The sequence below is a fragment of the Phalangium opilio genome, unplaced genomic scaffold, assembly GCF_054372755.1.
Source record: "Phalangium opilio isolate 3A_F unplaced genomic scaffold, DU_Popi_V2 ptg000003l_1, whole genome shotgun sequence".
Taxonomy (NCBI): Eukaryota; Metazoa; Arthropoda; class Arachnida; order Opiliones; family Phalangiidae; genus Phalangium; species Phalangium opilio.
The window spans coordinates 10,482,484-10,509,614 of record NW_028324145.1 but is presented as its reverse complement, the minus strand read 5'-3'; the positions used below and the strand labels follow the sequence as shown (position 1 = coordinate 10,509,614).

The 27,131-nt window shown below is 39.0% G+C and overlaps 6 protein-coding genes across 8 annotated transcripts; 4 read left to right on the top strand and 2 right to left on the bottom strand.

Annotated features, from left to right (window-relative positions):
* The first annotated feature begins 187 nt into the window (after positions 1-187).
* LOC149717753 (growth arrest-specific protein 1-like) lies at positions 188-4,588 on the top strand. The gene is made up of 2 exons (XM_089840660.1): positions 188-1,173; positions 2,512-4,588. The coding sequence occupies exons 1-2, from the start codon at positions 923-925 to the stop codon at positions 3,068-3,070; spliced, it is 810 nt and encodes a 269-aa protein (XP_089696786.1). The 5' UTR covers positions 188-922; the 3' UTR covers positions 3,071-4,588.
* A 2,570-nt stretch (positions 4,589-7,158) lies between these two features.
* On the top strand, positions 7,159-9,826 carry LOC149717752 (ubiquitin-like protein 7). Of its 3 annotated transcripts, none has more exons than XM_089840655.1 (6): positions 7,159-7,916; positions 7,993-8,118; positions 8,205-8,284; positions 8,346-8,485; positions 8,539-8,916; positions 8,975-9,826. In XM_089840655.1, the coding sequence occupies exons 1-6, from the start codon at positions 7,769-7,771 to the stop codon at positions 9,021-9,023; spliced, it is 921 nt and encodes a 306-aa protein (XP_089696781.1). In that variant the 5' UTR covers positions 7,159-7,768; the 3' UTR covers positions 9,024-9,826. The 3 variants fall into 3 exon arrangements, with proteins under 3 accessions (XP_089696781.1, XP_089696780.1, XP_089696779.1); XM_089840654.1 differs by having other exon boundaries at positions 7,161-7,468; positions 7,580-7,916; positions 8,539-9,826; XM_089840653.1 differs by having other exon boundaries at positions 7,161-7,916; positions 8,539-9,826.
* LOC149717751 (ubiquitin-ribosomal protein eS31 fusion protein) lies at positions 9,208-9,840 on the bottom strand. Its single transcript, XM_089840661.1, has one exon. The coding sequence runs from the start codon at positions 9,730-9,732 to the stop codon at positions 9,262-9,264; it is 471 nt and encodes a 156-aa protein (XP_089696787.1). The 5' UTR covers positions 9,733-9,840; the 3' UTR covers positions 9,208-9,261.
* Positions 9,841-10,013: 173 nt separating this feature from the next.
* On the top strand, positions 10,014-11,066 carry Trmt61 (tRNA methyltransferase 61). The gene is made up of 2 exons (XM_089840659.1): positions 10,014-10,850; positions 10,947-11,066. Exons 1-2 carry the CDS (start codon positions 10,094-10,096, stop codon positions 11,042-11,044), a joined length of 855 nt encoding a protein of 284 aa, XP_089696785.1. The 5' UTR covers positions 10,014-10,093; the 3' UTR covers positions 11,045-11,066.
* A 112-nt stretch (positions 11,067-11,178) lies between these two features.
* Positions 11,179-24,236, top strand: LOC149717749 (uncharacterized). The gene is made up of 14 exons (XM_089840638.1): positions 11,179-11,348; positions 11,707-11,960; positions 12,024-12,102; positions 12,181-12,235; positions 12,320-12,449; positions 12,532-12,707; positions 12,789-12,856; positions 12,946-13,144; positions 13,212-13,336; positions 13,475-13,641; positions 19,655-20,012; positions 20,074-20,179; positions 20,259-20,510; positions 20,599-24,236. The coding sequence occupies exons 1-14, from the start codon at positions 11,306-11,308 to the stop codon at positions 24,131-24,133; spliced, it is 5,547 nt and encodes a 1,848-aa protein (XP_089696764.1). The 5' UTR covers positions 11,179-11,305; the 3' UTR covers positions 24,134-24,236.
* LOC149717748 (NHL repeat-containing protein 2) lies at positions 24,237-27,020 on the bottom strand. The gene is made up of 9 exons (XM_089840643.1): positions 26,766-27,020; positions 26,368-26,694; positions 26,032-26,303; positions 25,832-25,969; positions 25,299-25,766; positions 25,115-25,237; positions 24,874-25,035; positions 24,580-24,808; positions 24,237-24,516 (listed from the first exon to the last, which is right to left on the bottom strand). The coding sequence occupies exons 1-9, from the start codon at positions 26,905-26,907 to the stop codon at positions 24,257-24,259; spliced, it is 2,121 nt and encodes a 706-aa protein (XP_089696769.1). The 5' UTR covers positions 26,908-27,020; the 3' UTR covers positions 24,237-24,256.
* Between the last annotated feature and the right edge of the window lie 111 nt (positions 27,021-27,131).

Below are 27,131 nucleotides of genomic sequence, written 5' to 3'. Positions count from 1 at the left end.
GTGAAAACTATAGACTATTCCATTAAGTCTAGAAGAGAAACAAACGCGTAGTAGGAGAGGCCGACTTCGTCTTCTTGTGACGTCACACCTTCCTATCGCTCACCTTGGTTTTGGCCACCATATTGGAAGTCATCAGCTCAGTCCACACAATTTAGACTACTAATATTGACGTCACGTCCTCGTAGCTCCTCCCCTCTTAGTACCACTCTATACAGTGATGTTTTATCGTCAATCGAAGCAGGGAGTTGTAGAAAAGGAGTCTTATTGTAGCCTAGACTCCCTTGAAAGCATTAAAAAGGCTTACCATAGGAAGGTTTTTCTCATTGTGAGGTTGTGTTCAACCATGGATGAACTAGTTGTTCGGTTCTTCCATGGTTCAACTTGTCCAGTACGACCATGCAATTTCACCCTTCACTAAACGAGGTTGCGAAACATCTCTTTTCCTATAACTTGGTTATATTTTCCATTAACATAAATATTCTCAATTCCCAGTATACTTAAGTCCGAATTTATGTTTTAGTAAAAGAGGTCCGTGATTTTCCCACCCTCTCTCTTTCTTACCGCTCGGGGTCACTGCGAGCGAATACCCACGCGACTCTTGGGCAACTTTTAAGCATTCCTGTACTATATCGACTCCTAAGGAATAAGTACGGATGAATTCATCCCTCCTCTTCCAATCTCTCCTCTCTTAGTTTCTCTCTGGACGATCCGAGTCTAGTATAAAGTGCAGCGGCATTTCGCATAGTTTTGGCTTGCCACTCGGCCGCCGTTTCAAAATACGGTCTAAACCGTAGCGTCGCGGGACCCATAACCGCGATAGATTTATCTCTTTCTTATCTTTAGAAAAGATGTCAAGTTTAAAACGTATTCCTTAAATATATTTTTCCGAAAAATCGCGTTGGTTTTATTATAAATCCAAAGAATGGATTATATAATTATGATAATACTTCCGTTGTGGACCACGACGGTTTTATCATCATCTTACGCGATAGACCAACGTAATTCCTCAACAACGGGGGTACAGCAATTAAATTCAACGACGGCATCCAATGATTCATGCGATCAAACGTTACCACGATGTACTGTCCGAATGCCCTGCGGTATGGCCCTCCACAGTTACCGAATTAGTTGTCGTCCAGAGTTACACGGATCCACTAATACTTGCTCAGAAATGTAAATTATTTCTTCATTTATTTGTATTAATTGTCTTTGGTAATCCTAGTGTTTGTTTGATGGTATACCCTACCCATCCTTTTGAACACCTTTTAATTCCTTCAAAAATTTCACGTAACAAATAATTTTTACAACAATGACGGTTTGAATTATAAACTAATTAGCGTACAATTGCGTTTGAAGAGTTAGCCTTAATTTAACACGGAGTTTAATTGTAATTAAACTAAATTAAGGGATACAAATTGATCCATCATGACGTGAAATTAAATACGGTAGACCATTCTTGAATAGGTAATTAAACGCCCTGGAAAGTTATTAAAATTAATAGACCAAGATACCTTTGAGAGACTCACTCTCCTTTAAAGTTTTGAAATTTAACTATGTTTCGTAAGACGCGTCGAAAAATTAAAAATTCTCCGTTTGGGTTTAAATATTTATGCCAGTCCAAGCGTACCTTATAAAATAATGAACTTAATATGAATATTCATGTCGACTTAATTCAAAGGCTCGGTCACGTTCTCTTTTCAAATCACGCTTATGAAAATAAAATATATTTGAAAGAGTTTCAAATTTAATGCTCTTTAAGAATCCTTTACATAACGGCTTGGTCGTCGAGCCCCGAATTAACTAATCCTTAAGAAAAATCGATTCCTGTTAATGGCGTTTAAAAAAATTATCCAATTCTTATAATAAAGAATGATACGTGGCGAGTGGTAACCATGGAAATTTTATATGAATTTCTTAACGATCCCGGAAATAATCTCAGATAACTATTGACTAGAAACAAGATACACTGAAACGCTCCTAGGAAGTCAAGCATTTCCTTTCATTATTATCTTTATATAGGCCCCGTTCGCGCACGAGAAAGGTTCTTCCGTTCTTTCAAACTTGATTTTGGGTTAATTTCGTCTGCAAAATTAAACTCCATTTCGTATTAATGTCGTTGCGCGAACCTAACTCACTTTTCCACGAACTCCAGAAACGGGGAGGGGGGATTATTTATTTATGAGAGAGAGAGAGAGAGAGAGAGAGAGAGAGAGAGAGAGAGAGAGAGAGAGAGAGAGAGAGAGAGAGAGAGAGAGAGAGTTTGCTAAGTAACAATTTTCTGAACCATGCATGTCTGTCGTTTATTTTTAACTCCCTCCTTCCACGTCACTTAGTTTTCTCTTCAGTGGTTGGAGGCTATTTTACCCCACGCATGAAGATTTAGTGTTAATCTCTTTTTCAACTTTATGGTTGTGAAAGAAATCCCAATACGTCTGGTGTATAATGTTTTATGTACAGTTGTTGTTTTTTTTTTGCATTCCTCTATTTTATTCCCGGAATTTTACCCCTAAGTTGTCAACAAGCTACTATATCTTTGGCCTCTACATCGGAAGGCTACGATTACATCCATTGCGATTGCGGCCGTAATCTTTATTGCCATACACTGCGCAACCGAACGGCTTCTTGCTGGCCGAACGGTTCCGACGATGACCACGATTCAACGTCCGGCAACTCGACTTCATCCGCCCAGGACAACGATTCGGTGACGTGCCGCGTGGCCGAATGGATGTGCACGGCGGATAAAGTTTGCACAGTCGCTTGGGACTATTATCGGCAACTTTGTCGAAGCATGTTTGCCGGCGTCGAGTGTTCCAGAAGATGTAATAATTCCATTACTATCTTAATGAGGCAACGCAAAGCCACCAAGATGCAGGATTGCGTTTGCGACGGACCCGACGCCGACGCTTGCGTCCAGGAACGTACCAACATTTTGAGATTGTGTTACGGGCAAACGGACATTGATATTTCTACTTCCGCTCTTGGAATATCACTTCCTGTATCGCTTTTGTTGGCGAACGTCTTCTTGACGTCCTTTTATCGGTTCCGTTGTTTCGTCTTGCGAGAGGCTTAAGGACTTAATAAGTTCGAAGTTCAATGCTCTTTTAACTGAGTTTATGGACGTCGTTATTATGTAACAAATAAATCCGCACTCACTGAAGATTAGGGAACAAACTTTGAGGTGAATTCCCCCAGGCTCTGACTTAAAAGCCTAAAATTTAATAATGGAAGGTAGCGTAGCTTGAGTTTTATTAAGTTATAACGGAAGTCGATAATTCAAATTATGTATATTTCAATATGCCCATAATGAAACCACTTCCCACTATATAAAATTTCAATCCACTTTTGTTCTAATTAACGGAGTCCTATTGAATAGATTGGTTTCAAGATTAGTTGGGCCTATATTAATACGTAATAATATATTCTCGAATCTTGTTAAATCGCTTTAGATCAAATTAATGTCATATATACCAAAAATGGGATACAATTATAATCGGAATGTTTAATTATTTCCTAATTAACTACTTCCTTTCTATCAGACATTCCTGTTACCCCGTAACGAATCGCTACACTTTCATTTTCCAAAAACAAATATTTAGTTTTGAATGCTCTCTCTTTAGAAAGTCGTCAATATTATATAAATGCACTCAAAGATTTTTTGTAGCAAATACGAAAATATCTGTTTACCTTAACAATTCTCGAACTTCGAACATTTAAGCCGATTTTGGAATTTATTTTCAACGCTAGTGCACAATTTTATCTCGTAAACAAACATCTTGAATCCTTTTTCTATCGAGAACCAGGAACTGAAAACAACAACAACAACAAAAAAAGGCGCAATTTATCTCCGTTATTGCTTGTTTATATTATTAAAACGTATTTGAAAAACGATTGAAGTAAGACTTACAAATCGTCTTATCCGCATTGAAATATTAATAACGCTTATAGCCAGTATAGAGCCCCTGCCTCCAACACGGAACGAATGTTTAAATTATCTTATTGGCTTGTAACTACGTTTTGATGACGTTGCTAACGGGGATGGAAGGCAAAGTTTCACCCCCGTGTCTTTCCCTCTTAGTTACATCGAAATGGTCTATTGCCTCTAGCGGTGTTTCTTGGTGCGAGGGTAATAAACCAAGAAGGCAACCTCTCCACCTGTGTGTTTGTTTCTCTTCTGGAATAAATGGAATAGTCTATTCAGTTTGAAACCGTATTTGACTTCAGAGAACTTGACTGAAGTTAAAGCAGAGAGAGATGAGATGAAGTTTCTTTCTTGAAATTGTCATATATAAGCACACATCTCAGTTTTGGACCTTCACAGTTCGTTTAAGTATATATAATCTTTTCAAGTAAAGCTATTGAAAATTTGCAATCTTTGGAAAATTTTCGAGATATTTATACATATACCCGTTCTAATTTAGTATTGAAGCTAAATTATGCAACGTATACAATTAAGTAACGGGGTTTCTCTGTTTGACGTTTGAATAGGTTTCTATTAATTTGGTATAGCTTATTTCGAACGAATGGTTTTGACATAGTTATTAATAGAGTGTAAGAAAACCATAAAACAATCCCCGATAATCATATAAACCTTAGACAAATGTGCTACTTAACAATTCAGGTGACGTCATCTACCTCAATTTATGGTAGCGTTGCAACCAGTTTTAATAATAGATAAGTGTAAATACAGTTTTACATAGTGTCTTGGCTTCTCCAAAATTATATAAAGTTTTACCTAACTCTCGCGTACTTTCTGAAACTTTTAAAATGTCTTTTACCATTTTAAAATTCAGTGTATTAACATATTGGTGGTGTTAACACTTTTGTGTGTATTTACATATCGAAGCGTATTGGGGACTTCTTGTTTCGGGGGGGGGGGAAGGAGGTTTTGGCTATTATGGTGCCAAATCGTGGCTAGTCCCGTTAAACGGTGATTTATGACCCCTGGCGACACCACGTGCCTCGTCTATTAAAGGGGGATACAAAAGAATCCGCTTTTTCTTTTCCTTCTTTGGAAGAAAAGATACTTTTCCCACCGACCCCTTTCATTGGCTCGACCGTACCATTTTATTTCTTCGCCAGCTGCGAATTGCCGCCAAAAAGCGTAAAAAGCATTTTAGGTTCGCGCCAAATCCCACTTCTAGTGTCAATTTAACCCGCCTTTAATGTTTCCCTCGATATTTAAGAGTTCGTTAGGTAGGAAATGCTAGCTCTAATTCAAACGACGTACGCTTGTACTCTGAAAAGGTAACAGCTTGGTTCTTACACAGTTGCCTACGATAGAACCTACTTTGAGTTTGACCCTGTTCATTTTAAGCTCATATTTTTCTCTCATTCGTTTTCAAGCAGAAAAATCTTACAAAATACTTCTAAGTAAATAAAAGAAAATAATAATAATAAAAGGGATTTTCGCCCCTTGAGACTGCGGGTTAAACATTTCTACAGGGGCTCGTTGAAAATACATTGGGTTCGTTACCCCTGGAAGGTAGCTTTCCATTAGCACACCTTTATTGATCATATGAAATAAAACCACTTCAGTGATATAAATAAATTGGATGAATTTAATAGAAAAATAAGCGAGAATTTACATTTTACGCCTCAGGCTTTTATTTTTTTAATCCTTTGATCTTTCAATCTGACCTTTACAACTCGTTCTCTTTTTTTACAGTAATCCCTTTCTTTCGTAACATTTTTTACTCTTTTCACTCGATTTTGGGGTGTTTAAACTTTTGATGTATATACGTGTAAAGATTGAGCAAGCAGCTGAACTGTCGATATTTGAAAAATCGAGACCGCTTTTTTACTCGTATCCTTGATATTATTTGTAAAGCTACGTATTGGAAAAGAAACATTCAAGCGAAAACATTTTGGGTGTATAGTAGAGTCAATAAATCTCCTATTGCCGCGCCATAGATAAAGCCGGTGCGGGGTTATTTCAACAGATTGCCTTTCCAAGGTTTGTAAATCCTACGAGTTAAATCAATTAGGCCCGGCCTAAAAGCAGAAATCTAGTTTCGCAACAAACTTAAGGTTCTCGGAAGTAGCCTTAAGGCCTTTTCAGACGATACGTAACTTTTCATTCAAATAGATGGGTCAAAATGTTGAGATAGCAGAAATTGGTTAGTGATCAATTTTTAATTTGGTGATTCAACTTGTCCAACTTCAGTTCACACGTTTCAACTAGTTTACTCAAGTTGAATCGTCTAAATGAGTCAAAAAGTTCTATCGTCTGAAAAGGCCTTTAGACTTTTGAACTAACAAAGGCTTACGACGCTCTCTTTTAAAATTTACCGAGGATGGGAATGAAATTTCCGTCACGTTCAAACTGAGGTTGAAAAACGTAATTTTAAGTCCATCGCGTAACCTCTTGGTTAGGTTCAAACAAGCAAATTTTAGAGTGTTTGAAAAACCCATTAGTGCTAATCACGGCAAAGGGAAGTAGGAGGTAAAGACGGGGGGGGGGGGGTAAAAAGTTAGTATGAAACGTGAGAAATGCGAAAACTCATTTCCGGCTGCTGCAGAGCTCTCTGTCCATTTCTCTTCATATAGCTAGGGCTTCCGATCGAATTTTTTCGTGGTGTTTGGTTTTCGTTTTGATTGGTACACGGACAGACGCGGGTATAGACCAAAGTTCAAAACTTAAAGTATGTAGGGGGTAGTTCGCATTTGGTCAGTTTCTACGGGGTCTACAAACTGACCTATATGACAGACGAGTCAAGCTCGCTGTTTATTTGTTTTAATTATTGAATTCTCCGTGTAACGTGGTGGTCTATTCTATTGTATTACATCAACGAAATGGGCTTCTGATGGATACTTTACCATTAGTGGTGTTGGGCCGGCGTCAAAAGCCCCTGTTTCTGATTAATGAGCTACCATTAATGATATCCTATCAGACGCGGGAGAATTGATATTGCTTCACCATATACACGTGTTTCATCCGGTGTTATCGGACCCTCGTATCGACTCTTCCCCCTTTCTTTATATGGAAATATACAAGAACCGAGGCTCGGATCGAGCTGATAAACACATTTCCCAACGAGTATACTCTTCAGTTTTCGGAATTTTTAACTTAAATTTCAAAGAATTTTATCTGTTTCGGCCCGGGATTTTGGGTAAAGTAAGATAAAAGCTTGTTCTTTTTTCCAGAAGACAAAAGAATCAATGGACTAGCATTTCAGGATCAATAAATTTATTCATCCCCTTTGTGTAGCTTCTCCATTGCTTTTTCCCTTTTCTTTCCCAGAAGTACCTCAATTTGAAAGGGAGTAATTTTTCATTGCTTTAATTAGTCGATATATCAATTTGGTTTGTTTAGAAAAGGGACCTTGGGTTTATTCAATAATTACAGACACTATTGGAGGGTTTTTTTTCATTTAATTTTTTAGTTGTATATTATTGGGAAAGGCTCGGGAATGATATAGACGAAACCATTGATTATCTATAAGAAAAGTGTCTTCTTTGTAACAAGAAGGTAGGTATAGGACAAAGTTTCACATGTTTCCCCTTGTAAGGCAAAGGTCAAAGAGAGAAGTAAAAATTCCATGGAGACAAAATTAAATAGTATTTGCATATTTTAATGTAGAAAAACAATTTTTGTGGACCTCATTTTGAGATTATAAGCAGCGGGAGAGAGGATTGCTGTTATATTATGGCACTGCTACTTCTTGTTTTTCAATGACGATTTTCGTTTTCAACCTTCAAGGCTTTAACGTCGTCTGCTTAGTGCTTTGTAACAAGGCTTCGTTTATTGTCAGTCACTTTCTCGGACGTCATGATGGTTTATTTATATTTAATGTCGAAAATGGATCGTAGTTCCAAATTTGAAAGGCACAAGCTACATTCGGTCAATTTACAACATGATGTTAAGTCATTTAAGGAAGAAATCGCCAAAACTTTGCATAAATTGGCAAGCGAAATTGGTATGTATCGTAACCAAGGCTTAGTTGATAATCGGAGACAAAATGGAGGCTCAATCATGAAATCTGTTGTTTAAAGAACTGGTATTTCTTGGAAAATGCCTTAAACCAGAAGATACACTAGAAAATTGCGGCGTTGAACCAGGAATGACCATTTTTGCTCTACCCAAACATACTGTTCAACCCCCAGTTCTCAGACAAGCGGGTAAATATCAATTTCCTGAATCCTGATAATGATCGAGAGACTAATGACCGTTAGATCTAGCTATGATAAACCCATATCTTCTCTAGGACCTCCCAACCAAGCTGAGATTCATCAGTTAATAATCGCTTTACGAACTGCCAGACTAAATCCATCTTTCCATAACACTGTATGTCTTTGATAATTTTAAATCCAGTGAAGAAAGTTTATAACCGGATGTAATTTGATAGCTTCAAATGCTAAATAAACCCGATGTAATGGAAAATATAATAGCAGCTACTCCTGGATTAGCGGAAGACCCTGTAGCTCAGGGAATTCTCCAAGATCCAGAGATGCTAATGCTTTTAGCTGATGCCACCCAAGTTGAAAGGTTAAGAAAGATTTCTCAGTTGAATTTTTTTTATTAAATGAAACGATTCTCAGGATTTTGGAGCTTCACCCTTGTTTGGCTGATGCAGCAACACCAGTTGCAGCTGCATTCCACGAAGAATCTTTCATTACAAGTAGACCAAGTGCTAGTTTGGCTATACCCTCAGCAGCTCCTCCAGTTATCTCCTACTCCCTGGATAATTTGAGTGATGATGACGAAATGGATGCCCAACAAGATGCTGGATTAAATTTTGGTGGTCTTTCAACTCCCAGTCCTATTACCCCTACCCAATTAGCTTCAGCTTTGGCCAGTGTTGCAAATGGCTCTTCAGTTTCAAGAATTCCAGGTGGATCACCGTCTCAGGTTCCTCCATCCCCTGGACAATTGCAAACTCCTCCATCAACACCCAGATCTTTCATAACCAGTGAAATGTTTAGTCAAGCTGTACAACAAGCCTTGGGTGTTGTAACTCATCCACCTAATTTACAGAGTCAGTTGCAACAACTTAGAGATATGGGAATTAATGATGATGCTTTAAGCCTAAGAGCTCTTGAAATGACAGGGGGAGATGTACACACCGCTTTAGAATTCATCTTTGGGGGGTTGATTGATAGAGATAATCCTAATCAAAGTAATGCCTAAATTCACTTAATGATGTATGTAAAAAATTAACCCAATTGTGACAACTTGCTGTTCAAATAAAAAATTTCAAAAGACATTAATTAACACAGAAACGGAACTGGTTTTTATTGTTCCCTTTAGATTTACATGGTTAATTATTTATCTTCAGGTTTGTTATAGACATAAGTTAGACAGCATTTTCCGCAATACTGCCTATCAAAATGAGAGGCCATGAAAACACCAGCTCCACATTCCTCACTAGGGCATTCTCTCCTCAGACGAGTAATTTTGCCATTTTCATCCACCTTGTAGAACTTGAGAACGGCTAACTTGACCTTCTTCTTCTTATGCTTGTTCTTCTTTGGGGTGGTGTAATTCTTCTTCTTGCGTTTCTTAGCGCCTCCTCGCAATCTTAAGACCAAGTGAAGGGTCGATTCCTTTTGGATGTTGTAGTCCGACAAGGTTCTTCCATCTTCCAATTGCTTACCAGCGAAAATAAGCCTTTGCTGATCCGGAGGAATACCTTCTTTATCTTGGATTTTAGCTTTTACATTTTCTATCGTATCGCTAGGCTCAACTTCAAGCGTGATGGTTTTACCCGTAAGGGTTTTGACGAATATTTGCATGTTTCCGACCCTTAATTAGGTTTTAATCATGCGGCAATTAACTTTATTGAAAGATCTCACCCACCATCCACGTGTCTCGAAATTTTAAGGAAAATGGCTGAACTATTTTGCAGTTTTCAATGTAGAGGTTTTTATGGGGAAAGAAATGGGGGGAGGTGTGACTATCGAGGCATTGATTGGCTGAATCTGATACCATGGAGTAGTATTTAAGGATGTAATTTTGACTTACAGAATGTTTTATTTCAGCGCCAAAACTTTACGCTGTCGTCTGCTCAAAACATTAAAGCTGTCACGTTTTAAAGTGGGCCTTGGTATCCAAAGTTTGGAAAGCCAAATCATAGCGTTAAAGATTTTTTAAAATATGTCTTTTTTGAAATATAAAGATTTAATTGAATATGGAGATACAGTTATTGTTTATCTCAATCATACAAGTATGTACGCGATTGAAGTAACAGCCGGAATTGTTTTCCAAACAAAATACGGGGCTCTAAAGCATGATGACTTGATTGGCCAAGAGTATGGAAAGTTAGTTAAATGTTCCAGAGGATTTGTCCATGTTTTACATCCCACGCCTGAACTATGGACACTGACTCTCCCTCACCGTACTCAAATTATCTATACCCCAGATATAAGTATGATTGTGATGCAACTTGATCTCAAACCCGGTTTTGTGGTTTGCGAATCTGGAACTGGTAGTGGCTCTTTGTCTCACGCTCTAATAAGAGCCATTGCACCCAATGGACACTTAAATACTTATGATTTTCACGAAGGCAGAGTCCAATTAGCTCAGGAAGAATTTTCCAAACATAAATTGAAGGATTTAGTAACTGTAAGACACAGAGATGTTGTGGAACTTGGTTTTGAAGAAGTAGCTTGTGTTGATGGGATATTTCTTGACCTACCACTTCCGTGGAAAGTTATTGAAAAAGCCGCGCGATCCTTGAAACGCAATAAGTTAGCGAGATTAGTGTCATTTTCTCCATGCATTGAACAAGTTCAGCGTACGGTGGAAGCCATGTGTAACAATGGTTTCACTGATGTTGCAACAGTTGAATGTTTATCCAGGCCTTATGATGTCAGGGAAATAACTCTTCCCGTTCTTCAAAGAGACGCAAATGGTATACGAGGCGATGAACCAGCCATTGAAGACGAAATCTCATCTAATTCTAGAGTTTCAAATAAACGTCCTTATAATGGCTCTGCTTCTCTTTCAGTACCTTCATTTTCCAATATGATGGCAGTACCTAGGGCCCAAGCTCCTGGCCATACTGGTTATTTAAGCTTTGGAACATACACAAACTTTGTAAAATAAAAATTAAAAAAAATCATCAAAATATTAGTTATTGAATCTAAGCCTTGGCTAACATTTTGGGTCGATTCTCACTTCAAATTTGGCGGTCTTTTACTTCTGCGTTAATTTAGTGGCGCCCTCCTATTTCGGGCAAGAATATATCTGGCGCAAAATTGCGAGCGATGTAGTGTAGTCGAGAGGTGAGGTGAGGGACTGTAACGTGGAATATTTCAAGAAATTATATTTAATAAATGAATTCGGTTAAGAAAAACAAAACGTGAGATGAATATGAACTCCTGTAACGAAGTGGAACAAAAGCATAAAGGTATTATATTCTAAATAGTTGAAGGGAATAAAGGCGTCTGATTTCTGAAGTTGCTAAGCCTTGGTCATTAAGTAATAGGCCTATGGGAGGATATGTCACATAATTCACTGCTTCAGAGTCACTTTTCCGAAGTTCACAGTGACATATAGCTTAGAATCCATATATTTCTTACCATAAAAATGAAAAATATTCCAAGTTTGCCAAAGATAATCTACATTTAATTAGATTTGCCAGTGTTATTGTAATAAATTTATGTATAATATGAGTAATAGGCTGCATAAACGTAACACACTCAGTTTCAACAGCTTTCTGCATGTAATTTCTTTAGAATGCTTAGAAATCAAAATTCCTTTTGCAGTTTTTGTTCCAAATGGAAGTATGTCAATGGATACTACTCCATCATCGGTCACACTTTCTACAGTTTCATCAACAACCCCCATGTTAACGGAACCAACCCAGAATGGGGTAGCTTTACCTAATATGATAACATCTCTGGGAGGAAACATGGAATCAAATCAACTTGGTTCCCTAATGGAGAAATTGAGGGCCAAAACTGTCGGAGTTGGGAAAACTTGGTCAGATTTGGCTAAAATTATAAGAAATTCATCCATTGTAAGTTGTCAAAGAAGTACTTTACATTTAGCGTGTTAATTTATGAATGATTTTACGCTGTAGGATAAGAGGTTAGCTATGGACATGTCTGAAAAGTGTCAACTTCAAAAATGTTTAGATTCTATACAAAAATCAATTAAAGGTACTTCTTAATGAAAATAATTTTTTCATTTAAAAAGAATTCTTAAAAACCATATTTATTTATTTAATTATTTATTAGTTACATCTCTACAATCTATGGTTGAACGTTTAGAAAGCATAACAAGGCAACAAGGGTACTAATCAAAATTTATTTAATTATATTAATATTTTGCCAACCATTTATTAATTTTTTATTTGCGAAATTATCAATTCTTTAGGTTAAAGTTCACAGCAGGTCCATCAGGAATGGATTGTTTTATTAGTTCCGATATGTTTTATGTTGAAGTATTATTGGATAACACTGGAGAGGTCAAAGATGTCAAAATTGCCCATCATGGAGACCCAGTTGTAAGTTATCTTAATAAACAAATAATTAAATATCCTGAGAAATTAATTAATGTAATCTTTTTTATGTAAAATTTAATTTTAGAGCTGCCCAGAACTGACAAAAGTCTTAAGTTCTAGTGATTTTACCGAGTTTAACAGCCACCTCGAAGGTTTAGCTGAGATTTATCAACTTAATGCTGATAAGAAACAAAAAACTAAGGCGTTTTTAGCCTTACAGGCTTTGGAAACTGATTTGAGCATGTTGGCTCAATTCCAATGGTGCGCATCATAATTAATTAATTAATTATTTTAAGTTACTATTATTAATTAGCATTAATTAAATTTAATGTTTTCTTATAGTTCTATAAATGATCCTAATAATGTGGTCCACAAATCACCTGTTGGTATATTGCAACCTAGAAAAGGAGGTAAGTTTAATGATTTAAATTAAATTAAATTAAAGATTTTTAATTAAGGTTATTAAATTAATAATAATTAATAATTTATTTTTTTAAAGGCCATGCAATGAAATTGACCTATTTCATATCACCTTACGACCTGATTGATGCCAATAATAAAACATGCATCCCTTTGTCAGTTGAAATTGTGATGGAAAAGAAACTGGGTCATTCCGTCACCGTTTCCATTGAAAGTTCAACTGCCCATAAATTACAAACTACTTCGCTTATCATTGTTAAAACCCAAGATGGGAAAAGGTAGGCCTAATTGATCAGATATCTTAAGGACAACTTTTTAATTTAGGTCTATTTTTGTTTTTTTTAGCCTACCAACATTTGCAGCTCATACAAATTTAAATAGTACAACTTTGCCGGCCAATTTTGTTTTGAGACTTAAAAAACCCATAGCAATGGCAACTGGAATGGTTAAAAGCATTAAAGCAGTCACCAGTAAGATAATAATTATTTAATTCTTACTAATTAAAACAAGTTTTTTATTCAATTTAAAATATAATAAAATTTAATAAATGTTTTTGTTTTTTCTTCTTCTTCTTTCTTTCTTTCTTTCTCTCGTTAATTTTTTTGCAGACATTGAATTTGTTGACACTTCAGCCAGTGTGCCTCTTTTGAGTTTGATTGTGCAGGAACAATTTAAGCAACAAAACACTTCAAATTCTTTTAGTGCAAATAAAAACAATCAGGGGAGCAAGATTACCACCACTGGTAATCGGAGTATTGAGGATGGGTTATCAGTGGTAGGTATTATTAATTTATTGGGTGGTTCTATTTAGGCCCATTTTTTGGGCTTAAATACCTAGAGACAATATAAGTAGTGATGACTGCCTAGATAGACATGGATCCAAGATGGCAGGGCCCCCAGAGGTCCTATAATTCCTACAAAATCCGATATTTTTAAAACTGTCCTTTAAAATCCTATAATTTTGGCTTAAACTGACAAAAATCCTATTTAATCCTATAATTTTGAAATTTGCGCAATTTTTAAGCAACCCATCGGTTAAACCAGGACTCGGGTCTAAAAAATATGATCATAAAATTGGGATGGTTTCCTTAGTATTGTAGCTATTACTCGGCCCCTGTTTGTCGTAGCCGTATGTTTTTAGTATGGTTGGATGGGGGATAAATTGGACTATAACATACTCAAAGGACATCCCCGTATCTCTAGTAGAATCAGAGTTATGAGCCTCCAAAGTAGGGTCTAATGCTATTCCTTTGGAGGGGGTTGTTTGTGAACGTTTTGCTTAATTACTCGGCCCCTGTTCGTCATAGCCCTGAGTTTTTAGTATGGTTGGATGGGGGGCAAATAGGACTATAACATACTCAAAGGACATCCCCGTATCTCTAGTAGAAACAGAGTTACGAGCCTGCAAAGTATAGTCTAATGCTATTCCTATGGAGGGGGTTGTTTGTGAACGTTTTGCTTAATTACTCGGCCCCTGTTCGTCGTAGCCCTGAGTTTTTAGTATGGTTGGATGGGGGGCAAATAGGACTATAACATACTCAAAGGACATCCCCGCATCTCTAGTAGAATCAGAGTTATGAGCCTCCAAAGTAGGGTCTAATGCTATTCCTATGGAGGGGGTTGTTTGTGAACGTTTTGCTTAATTACTCGGCCCCTGTTCGTCATAGCCCTGAGTTTTTAGTATGGTTGGATGGGGGGCAAATAGGACTATAACATACTCAAAGGACATCCCCGTATCTCTAGTAGAATCAGAGTTATGAGCCTCCAAAGTAGGGTCTAATGCTATTCCTATGGAGGGGGTTGTTTGTGAACGTTATGCTTAATTACTCGGCCCCTGTTCGTCATAGCCCTGAGTTTTTAGTATGGTTGGATGGGGGGCAAATAGGACTATAACATACTCAAAGGACATCCCCGTATCTCTAGTAGAATCAGAGTTATGAGCCTCCAAAGTAGGGTCTAATGCTATTCCTATGGAGGGGGTTGTTTGTGAACGTTTTGCTTAATTACTCGGCCCCTGTTCGTCGTAGCCCTGAGTTTTTAGTATGGTTGGATGGGGGGCAAATAGGACTATAACATACTCAAAGGACATCCCCGCATCTCTAGTAGAACATGAGTTATGAGCCTCCAAAGTAGGGTCTAATGCTATTCCTATGGAGGGGGTTGTTTGTGAACGTTATGCTTAATTACTCGGCCCCTGTTCGTCATAGCCCTGAGTTTTTAGTATGGTTGGATGGGGGGCAAATAGGACTATAACATACTCAAAGGACATCCCCGCATCTCTAGTAGAACATGAGTTATGAGCCTCCAAAGTAGGGTCTAATGCTATTCCTATGGAGGGGGTTGTTTGTGAACGTTATGCTTAATTACTCGGCCCCTGTTCGTCATAGCCCTGAGTTTTTAGTATGGTTGGATGGGGGGCAAATAGGACTATAACATACTCAAAGGACATCCCCGTATCTCTAGTAGAATCAGAGTTATGAGCCTCCAAAGTAGGGTCTAATGCTATTCCTTTGGAGGGGGTTGTTTGTGAACGTTTTGCTTAATTACTCGGCCCCTGTTCGTCATAGCCCTGAGTTTTTAGTATGGTTGGATGGGGGGCAAATGGGACTATAACATACTCAAAGGACATCCCCGTATCTCTAGTAGAAACAGAGTTTCGAGCCTGCAAAGTATAGTCTAATGCTATTCCTATGGAGGGGGTTGTTTGTGAACGTTTTGCTTAATTACTCGGCCCCTGTTCGTCGTAGCCCTGAGTTTTTAGTATGGTTGGATGGGGGGCAAATAGGACTATAACATACTCAAAGGACATCCCCGCATCTCTAGTAGAATCAGAGTTATGAGCCTCCAAAGTAGGGTCTAATGCTATTCCTATGGAGGGGGTTGTTTGTGAACGTTTTGCTTAATTACTCGGCCCCTGTTCGTCATAGCCCTGAGTTTTTAGTATGGTTGGATGGGGGGCAAATAGGACTATAACATACTCAAAGGACATCCCCGTATCTCTAGTAGAATCAGAGTTATGGGCCTCCAAAGTAGGGTCTAATGCTATTCCTTTGGAGGGGGTTGTTTGTGAACGTTTTGCTTAATTACTCGGCCCCTGTTCGTCATAGCCCTGAGTTTTTAGTATGGTTGGATGGGGGGCAAATAGGACTATAACATACTCAAAGGACATCCCCGTATCTCTAGTAGAAACAGAGTTACGAGCCTGCAAAGTATAGTCTAATGCTATTCCTATGGAGGGGGTTGTTTGTGAACGTTTTGCTTAATTACTCGGCCCCTGTTCGTCGTAGCCCTGAGTTTTTAGTATGGTTGGATGGGGGGCAAATAGGACTATAACATACTCAAAGGACATCCCCGCATCTCTAGTAGAATCAGAGTTATGAGCCTCCAAAGTAGGGTCTAATGCTATTCCTATGGAGGGGGTTGTTTGTGAACGTTTTGCTTAATTACTCGGCCCCTGTTCGTCATAGCCCTGAGTTTTTAGTATGGTTGGATGGGGGGCAAATAGGACTATAACATACTCAAAGGACATCCCCGTATCTCTAGTAGAATCAGAGTTATGGGCCTCCAAAGTAGGGTCTAATGCTATTCCTATGGAGGGGGTTGTTTATGAACATTTTGCTTAATTACTCGGCCCCTGTTTGTCGTAGCCCTGAGTTTTTAGTATGGTTGGATGGGGGGCAAATAGGACTATAACATACTCAAAGGACATCCCCGTATCTCTAGTAGAATCAGAGTTATGAGCCTCCAAAGTAGGGTCTAATGCTATTCCTATGGAGGGGGTTGTTTGTGAACGTTTTGCTTAATTACTCGGCCCCTGTTCGTCGTAGCCCTGAGTTTTTAGTATGGTTGGATGGGGGGCAAATAGGACTATAACATACTCAAAGGACATCCCCGTATCTCTAGTAGAATCAGAGTTATGGGCCTCCAAAGTAGGGTCTAATGCTATTCCTATGGAGGGGGTTGTTTATGAACATTTTGCTTAATTACTCGGCCCCTGTTTGTCGTAGCCCTGAGTTTTTAGTATGGTTGGATGGGGGGCAAATAGGACTATAACATACTCAAAGGACATCCCCGTATCTCTAGTAGAATCAGAGTTATGAGCCTCCAAAGTAGGGTCTAATGCTATTCCTATGGAGGGGGTTGTTTGTGAACGTTTTGCTTAATTACTCGGCCCCTGTTCGTCGTAGCCCTGAGTTTTTAGTATGGTTGGATGGGGGGCAAATAGGACTATAACATACTCAAAGGACATCCCCGCATCTCTAGTAGAACATGAGTTATGAGCCTCCAAAGTAGGGTCTAATGCTATTCCTATGGAGGGGGTTGTTTGTGAACGTTATGCTTAATTACTCGGCCCCTGTTCGTCATAGCCCTGAGTTTATAGTATGGTTGGATGGGGGGCAAATAGGACTATAACATACTCAAAGGACATCCCCGTATCTCTAGTAGAATCAGAGTTATGGGCCTCCAAAGTAGGGTCTAATGCTATTCCTATGGAGGGGGTTGTTTATGAACATTTTGCTTAATTACTCGGCCCCTGTTTGTCGTAGCCCTGAGTTTTTAGTATGGTTGGATGGGGGGCAAATAGGACTATAACATACTCAAAGGACATCCCCGTATCTCTAGTAGAATCAGAGTTATGAGCCTCCAAAGTAGGGTCTAATGCTATTCCTATGGAGGGGGTTGTTTGTGAACGTTTTGCTTAATTACTCGGCCCCTGTTCGTCGTAGCCCTGAGTTTTTAGTATGGTTGGATGGGGGGCAAATAGGACTATAACATACTCAAAGGACATCCCCGTATCTCTAGTAGAATCAGAGTTATGGGCCTCCAAAGTAGGGTCTAATGCTATTCCTATGGAGGGGGTTGTTTATGAACATTTTGCTTAATTACTCGGCCCCTGTTTGTCGTAGCCCTGAGTTTTTAGTATGGTTGGATGGGGGGCAAATAGGACTATAACATACTCAAAGGACATCCCCGTATCTCTAGTAGAATCAGAGTTATGAGCCTCCAAAGTAGGGTCTAATGCTATTCCTATGGAGGGGGTTGTTTGTGAACGTTTTGCTTAATTACTCGGCCCCTGTTCGTCGTAGCCCTGAGTTTTTAGTATGGTTGGATGGGGGGCAAATAGGACTATAACATACTCAAAGGACATCCCCGCATCTCTAGTAGAACATGAGTTATGAGCCTCCAAAGTAGGGTCTAATGCTATTCCTATGGAGGGGGTTGTTTGTGAACGTTATGCTTAATTACTCGGCCCCTGTTCGTCATAGCCCTGAGTTTTTAGTATGGTTGGATGGGGGGCAAATAGGACTATAACATACTCAAAGGACATCCCCGTATCTCTAGTAGAATCAGAGTTATGAGCCTCCAAAGTAGGGTCTAATGCTATTCCTATGGAGGGGGTTGTTTGTGAACGTTTTGCTTAATTACTCGGCCCCTGTTCGTCATAGCCCTGAGTTTTTAGTATGGTTGGATGGGGGGCAAATAGGACTATAACATACTCAAAGGACATCCCCGTATCTCTAGTAGAATCAGAGTTATGAGCCTCCAAAGTAGGGTCTAATGCTATTCCTATGGAGGGGGTTGTTTGTGAACGTTTTGCTTAATTACTCGGCCCCTGTTCGTCATAGCCCTGAGTTTTTAGTATGGTTGGATGGGGGGCAAATAGGACTATAACATACTCAAAGGACATCCCCGTATCTCTAGTAGAATCAGAGTTATGGGCCTCCAAAGTAGGGTCTAATGCTATTCCTATGGAGGGGGGTATGTTTTTGAACATTTTGCTTAATTGCCCGGCCCCTTATTGCGGTACTGTTTCTTATAAAAAATAAAAAGTAATAATTTAATGTCCTATATAATCCTATAATTCTGGAAAACTGTCCTATAAAATCCTATATTTCCAACAAAAAATACCTATATTTCCTATAAATATCTTCGAAATTCAGCTGGGGGCCCTGATGGCCGCCGCAATTAGGCCCGTTTTTTGGGCTTAAATACCTAGAGACAATATTAGTAGTGATGACTACCTAGAAAGACATGGATCCAAGATGGCCGCCGTAATTAGGCCCGAATTTTGGCTTAATATATAGTGTGAATAGTTTGGTAAGCTATTCATCTAAGCCTAAATTTTGGCCCTAAATAACCTATTACTTTATGAGTACTATTTTTTCTCAAAATTTGAGTCTAATTAGCCCAAGTCTGTTTATGCGAAATATTTGAGCCCAATTAGTACACCTGAGATATTGTTTTATTTAGGCCCAAATATTGGTCTAAAAATAGCTAAATAGAAGCACTATACTACTTTAGCCCAAAATTTGGGCCTAAATAGCTTACCAAAACGTTCACACTATTTAAGCCTAAAATTGGGTTGGGCCTAAATAGCTTACCAAAGCATTCACACGATTTAAGGCTAAAATTTGGGCTAAAATAGCTTACCAAACCATTCACAGGATTTAAACCTAAAATTTGGTTGGTCCTGAATAGCTTACCAAACTATTCACACGATTTAAGCTAAAATTTGGGCATAAATAGCTTATCAAACCATTCACACGATATAAGCCTAAAATGTGGGCCTAAATAGCTTACCAAACCATTCACAGGATTTAAACCTAAAGTTTGGTTGGTCCTAAATAGCTTACCAAACTATTCACACGATTTAAGCTAAAATTTGGGCATAAATAGCTCATCAAACCATTCACACGATATAAGCCTAAAATGTGGGCCTAAATAGTGTCCCTATAGCTTAAGCCCAAACCTATTTTAAAAGAATTTAACCACTATGCTTTTTATAGGTATTGCCGGATCAACTTCATTGCTACCATTTTAGTGGTTGGGAGGATCTTAAAGGGGTTTTAGTTGAATCAATATCCTTCACCCATCCAACTGCGGTTCCCCAAATTTTGGTTTTCTTGAGGCAGCAAACCCTGTTTAATACTCTTTTAGCGTCTTGCGTTCGACCTCCCGCTTCTACCTCAAATTCCCCTCGTACAAAAATGTTCAATTCTTCAAATAATGGGTTAATGACTGCGTCTAATGATCAGTCTATCGGAAGTTGCGCCGAAGATCCTCTTAAATTTGAAGTTCAAACTTTGTCCATGTCACACATTGTTGTTTCATTTGAGCATCCTTTAGAAGAATCTTTAGCAACGGGTATTAAATTGTGTAAATGCGATTGCGACCCCCCGAGCTCATTTATTTTACTTTTGATTAGTTGATTTGGATCTGAAGGATATTACAAATGTAAAATGCAAAATTTACACTCTCGGGACTGATTCAGTTTTGTGTACCGATGAGTACGCGTCCAAAGTTATACAACGGTTAGTAAGAGTAGTTTTGCGCGGGTTTTTCTTTTCTTTTAGGGAAGCTAAGCTAGAATTATGATCTTTCTTTTGAAAGATGTCTATCCATTCCCGTGACTATGAGAGCTTTGATACGTAAAGGCCAAGCTCAAAAAAATCAACAGCATTCCAGAATGAATGGTAGCGGAGATCAGTTTTTTTCTCCCGAAAGTTCAGGAGGTCCTAATATAATACCCAATGGAAGACCACCAGGATCTTCGGGGATGAGTGGAGGCGGAGGCCCTAATGAAAATGGTGCTCCAGGAATCTCTTACCTTTCATCTCATCTACCCGGTTATGGAAGAAATAGGTAAGACGGGACCTCGATGCCTTGACAAAACGCGTGTTACAGTTGACCTCCAACTATAACACGCATTTTGTTTTGGCTTTTATCACAGGTCTGGCCTAGATAACTCTGATAGACCTAAAGATGACAGTTTGGAAGATGATATTGAAATGGATGAACTGGAAGATGATGAACTAGATGATGAGTCATCAGGAAAAGAAGAAGAACATGATGAAGGCAGTTGTAGTTCTAGAAGCGCGGGTTTATCGGGTTTAAGTCAATTGCAACAGTGCAGGGATACGGAACATTCTTCAGTTTCCTCTAGTGCCGCGGAAAATAATCCAATTTTGGATAGTTTACTTTCCCCTCAGTTTCAAGGTCCGGGGAAAGCTAATACCATGTTGATGAGTATGTTACGCGATGTCCCAGCCGCTAACACTTTGCCCGCCAACAATTTTCCTTTTTTAGCCAATAAGAACGCTGCTAGTAAAGCGGCGTCGAATAAAACCACTTCAGTTCCACCCTCCCCCACAAATATATCTACAAATGTGCCTGTCGCTTCGCGAAGCTCTAGTTTAGATTCGGTTGTAGGACCATCGAGTTCAACCGCTAATGTCGCCACGAAAAAGCAAAAGAAAAAGAAAGAACACAAGGAGAAAGTTTTGTCATCCCAGTTTACCAAACCCAAAAAGAGTTCCAGTTCTAGTGGATTTAATTTATCCTCAGAGTTGAAAAGTGGAGGTTCATTAGAGTCTAGATTGGCTAAGCCAACTTCGGAGTTACCGTCTGTTGAATCTAAAACATCCAAATCACTTTCATCCACGGATTTTCACACCGCGTTAAATAAGTCTAGCAGCGCGGAAAACTTGTCTCTGGAACCAAAGACCCCCAATTTATCCATGGAATTCAATTGGCCCGATATTGAACCATCCCAAGGACGGAAGTTGAGCCAATCTGGCCAAAGTTCAAACCAACAATGCAAGCGAGTTAGTAAACGTAACCGAAGTGAATCGGCAGAAACAAATAGGATGACTGAGAGTGAAGAAAGTTGTTCCGAAGAAATATCACAAATGACTACTTCCCTATCTAACGAAGCGGAACCCGCGTGTTTTCAAGTTCCAGATGCCAACAGGAAAAGTAGTCCCTTGGTTAAATCCGAGAGTCCAAGGGCCAGTCCTCACGCTGGATTAGCCTCCCCTACAAGTAGCGGGGCGTCAAGGAACCAAGGAATATTAAAAATTTCCAAAACTCAAGATACTCCGAGTAAATCGGATTCATCTAAAACTAAGAGTAGCAAATCGGTAGACCAGGCTGCCTTTTTATCAAATACTTCGAGCAAAAAGAAAGATGGTAAAAGGGAGAAGAAACGACGAAGGGTTGATACTACAAACAGTACTTCCTTGGGTACGGGAGCCAATTGCGGGGTTGAGGATAAACAAGTGAAACCTCTGCATATTAATCTCTCCTTGGATTCGTCCTTGATGCCTCCTCCACCTCTGGGAGGAGAAGCGAGAACACCAACTTGTTCCTCACCTACTGATTCCATGATCAAACCTTTATCTCTAAAAACGCCAAATTCTAATAAAAAGAATCAGATTAATGAAATTATTACCTCAACAGTAACCTCGAAAGGGCAAAACAAAACTTCGAGTGGATCTAACGTAAAATATAAAAGCAGTTCTAGCAAAACGGGAGGAGGCGGAAGCTCCTCTCCAAGTTCAGTTAAACTGAAGCATTTGAATTTGGGTTTGCCAGCATCAACTACTATAACACCAGTTTTACCCAGTCCCATTAAAGGGAATCACGTCAGCCCACCAACAACACCCAGTTTATCATCCCCAACAACGGGAACTAGTATTTCTATCATTCCTTCTCATTCTCCACCCTGCGATAACTTGATTTCTGGCAGTGCAATGATGAGTAACGCTCAGTCGGTAAAGAATACCGCCAGAGCTTCTCGCAAAAATTCTCTCAAAGACGTCATTGATAAGCTTAGGGGTAATCCAGTTCCCCCGGCTCCCGTAGTTAGTCCAGTCACGAGTAGTCATCACGCTCATCACTTGGCCACTTCTTTGACATCGTCGACTCCTACAAACCTGACGACTGGCGGGGCAAATAGGCCTGATAGGAAAGACTCTGTCGTATCAAGCTCGAGCTCAATGGTTACCACCAAATCAGGGGAAAGTAAATCTAAATATTCCAGCTCGGATCAATTTACCATCAAACAAAGTTCCGGTATTAAGCTGACTGTTACCAAAACTAGACCAACTACTCTGTCAGAAACGAAACTTCAGTCCAGCAAGACAAAGACTTCGAGCGCGAATGTCTCGAGTCAAAAACAAGGGACAACAAACGCGCAGTATCCGGCTACGAAAAAATCCTCTCAAGAAGGAAAATCTCAATCTTCTAAAACGAGTAGCGAAGGGAAGTCAAAACAGATTTCCCAGGTTATTAAAAACAATCGATCTTCGCCTAATTCTAGTATTAATAAGTCATTGAGTAATAGCTCGAATAAGGTGAAACCTTTGCAACAGTTGCATTCTTTAGCGGCGCCTAAGTTTCCCCTCACAAATCAAAATATTTTGAGTTCTTTGAATCCTTCGGGTATTCCGGAAATGGGTGCTTTAGATTTAGTAAGCGCGCTTTCGAACGAATCTAAAAATTCAAGTTTTCAGCATTTACTTCATCCCCCCATTTCAAATTCGGACGCTTTCGCTGATAAACCAACTGTAACAAATACATCCCTTACAATGATGCCTGAATTGGATTTGAGTAAAACGGATTTCTCGAAACAAGGCCTTTTTGGGAAACCCGTAATTGAAAAAGACGCGTACCCCTCCTCGATGGGCGCGTCTGACAACGAAATGGTTCCCACTAATTTGAGTCGGATGGCCACAACTGAAAAGGTTTCAAGTAGTAGCGATAACGTTTCTAAAAACAATTCGGAATTTGAGGCGATTCAAATGGAGCTCAGGAGAAGCGCCACTCCTCAGACTCTCGATCTTAGTGATAATAAAGAGACGGCGAGTTCTAGCAGTAGCGTGCCAGTTACAGTAACGTCCGCCGAAGAACCCAGCTCTTCGTTCAAACCCGTATTAAATATGGACCAAATGGCGTCGCTCATACTACAAGGTCAGGAAAAGATGGCCAATGCTATACAGCACAAAGAAAAATTGGACAAAATTTCCATTATAAACTCAACCACGTTGGAAAAACATTCTAAACAGCCTGAGAAACTGGTAGCTCATAATTTGTGTATGAAATCCATCGAAGATAAAGATGATCTCGATAAAAGTCCCGAGGAAGGTTTAGTTATTGACTACAATCCGGGGGAAAGTGCTTTTTCATCAAGTAATAACCCGAATATCGCTCCGAGCTGTCAAACAACGCCGCCAGTAGGTACTACGACAGCCGCTTCGAGTTCTCAATTGGAAAAAGCACCCCAAAGCGAAGCGAATGTCGCTTCACCCGCCACAACAACCTGTTCAAAATCCCCTTTTCCAATCACGCCGGTGACAACAAAATCCCCAGCACCAGTTGGCACCCCACCATCAAATCATTCCATTTCGAGTTCAATGTCTCGCCCTTCACCTTGCGTAATAGACGATGACCTTATGGACGAGGCGGTGATGGGCCTGGGAGATTAGCAAATGTTTTATTAACTTATTTCAGAACTCTGATTATATGTTTTATTATAAACAAATGTATAAAGGTCGTGTAAATCTACTATTAAATTTAAAAAGGCCAGGATCATGTCTTTAAATAATCATTTATTTCTCAATTGTCCATTTTAGGCAAGTTATTTCATTTTCGCACTCGGCTTTATTGACCATCAGCAACTTCAACAACCACCCAGTTTCTCGAATCATGCAAACGCCAGTTTCTTTTTCACAAACGAAGACCCGAGCTTTAACATTTAGATCATAGCGAGAGTCCAGCATAGCTGTATCCTTTATCATCACGTTAACTTCGCATTGTTTCGTTTCACTTGAACCAGAAAACTGACCTTTCTGGCAATTTGCAAAATCTTCTATAGAGGAGATATGAAGGACAGTTATAAACAAAATACCGTTAAATTTAGATTATTTTAAACCTGAAGCTGTTAAACTCCAAAAGTGTGGAGCCCCTTCAGTGAAAGCCAAATTCTCATGAAGGTTTATATCAATGTGTAGGCGAAACGTTCCAGAGTTCACTTCGAGAGGACCCAATGTGTGTTCGAGACTAAATGTAACCGAATCAGGTTTTTTCATAGTAGTTTGGTCGGCACTATTGGACGCATCAACAACGTCTTCGCCCTCCAATTGGCTTAAATACAATGGTAACTAAAATAAACTATTGTTGATTAGTATTAACTAGTACTATTTAAAAGTTGGTGACACCTGAAAACCTTTTTGAGTTGTTCAGTTTCAACATTATAAATTACTACGCAGTGCGAATTGCTATTGGCTATGTACAAATCATCTTCGTAAAGGAATAAACCGCATGGTTCATTTAGACCTTCTATATTCAAGGATGAACATTCCTTCGTAACAGGATTGATCTTTTTGATCTATTAGAAAATATTAAAAACGTGGCTTCCGAAATTTGGTCCCTTCTTAAGTTTTAAACATATTTGAACGCAATTGAACCTTGTGATTAAATGTATCAGCGACGTAAATCAAATTCCTTTTGGGGCAGAAACAAACGCCCATTGGATGTTGTAGTTTCGCGTCATAAAACTTTCCATCAACATCACCATAGGCAAACAAATTCTGCAAAGTACATCGTTTTTAATCCTCTATCAGAATGAATCACGAAGATGTCACAACTAACAGTTGGATTCCTGTCTCCACCAACTACAGACTTGACGGAACCGTCAAGTAAAGAAATTGAACGAACAGCGGAACTCTCACTGTCAGCGATGTAAAGAAAAGGGTTGAACTGCTCGGGGCTCATTTCTGTTTTGGCAAAAGTTAAACCGGAAGGTTGCGCGAAACTGGCTTTCCTAGGGTAACAATTATTTCTATTCTCTTCATTTCCACTTCCAGCTATGGCAAAACAAGTGTGCTTTGGGTAGACTTTAGATTTTACGGAATATTTTTCGAGAGAGTATCCCCAAATTTGATGAGTTCCCGCCATGGCAATATAAAGAATTGTTTTGTCTGAGCCAATCGCGGGTCCTAAACATAAATCCCATGGTGAAGATATTACTTGTTGAGGCCCCAATCGACCCCCTTCAAAATCCTCTCCTTGGGAACCATTGCCAATTATAGTTTTGACAGTTTTCTCGGCCAAATTAATCTGAAAAACCTGACAGTCTTAGCGGCAAAGTTCATTTCAACTTTTTCGAATTAACTGAGAATAACTTTTCTTATTGCGTGATTTCCCGTGTCAGCGATAAAAAGGCAGTTTCCTTGGTAACTTGCAATGCCCTGTGGGTTTGAAAACCTAACTTCTTTGTAAGAGCCGTCTTTGAAGCCCTTTTCTGGCCCACCAATTATGTCCTAAAAATAATATTCAACGTTTCCATATTTTTTGACGCAAAAGGATAAGAATTTTTATATACTTTCACTACACCCTCTTTAGTAGCAATGATAATTCTATTGTGACCACTATCAGAAATGAGTATTAGTTGGTTTTCGGTTTCGTAAGCAACCTTTCCAGGATAGCTTAGTAAAGAATCTTTAGCACTATCTTTTAATAGTTTCAGAGGGATCTTTTTATCATTTAGAATTTGTTTTCGGGAACCAAAATATTTGACAACAAGGTCAGTATAATGCAAGAGTTTCTCTTTTTCACTTTCCCCAACCAAAACAAATAATATTTGCAAATCTGGACCTAAAAAATGTAAAATTCCTTTTACAAATCCTTCACGTGACGTGTATCAGCGTGTCTGTCAAACCTAGAATAATAAGAGTAGGCCAACAGTGTATGTTGTATCTATCCCAAAGTATAGCTTTCGGATCATTCACAACAACGTGTGATATGTCATATTTTAGGATAGCTTGAGCTACATTGACTGAGGTTCTTTCATTGTCAAATTTGGCCGAATGGACTCCAATTACAATTACTTCTTCATTTGCACTATATTTTTCTTCCAATTTATGTAAGACGGGAAGCATATGAAGACAATTTATGCAGCAATACGTAAAGAAGTCTAATACAACAACTTTTCCCTTGAAATTTTTGTGCAATGACAAATTTTCAGAGGCATTTAGCCATTCCAGATCTTTTTAGGTAATTAAATTACAGAAATGTCTGTCAACGAGTGTCCAAATCCGGAAGTCTTGATTTACTTACCATCGCCAAAGTCTTTCAAAATGACCCTTTCTTTTTCCAAAGATGTAATGTATTCAATCAATCGTTCATTTATTTCATCGGGATCATTTATTTCGGCCAAGTTTTCACTAAGCACGCATTGTTTTTCCAAAATAGATTCCATTTAGGATTAGGTTTGATTAAATATTCAAAATAGAACAACTTGAAAAAGGCGGGCTAAAAGTAATTTTTCTTGCAGAGGGCGCGAAAAACCACTGTCCATCATAATAAAAAGTCACGTGTCTATAGCCCACTCAATCTCTCGCTCGTTGACGCCAGATGTACGCGCGCGGCGCTGTATACCCTATATTTCAAGAACTATTGCACCCGTAAGCGCTTGGTCGAGTG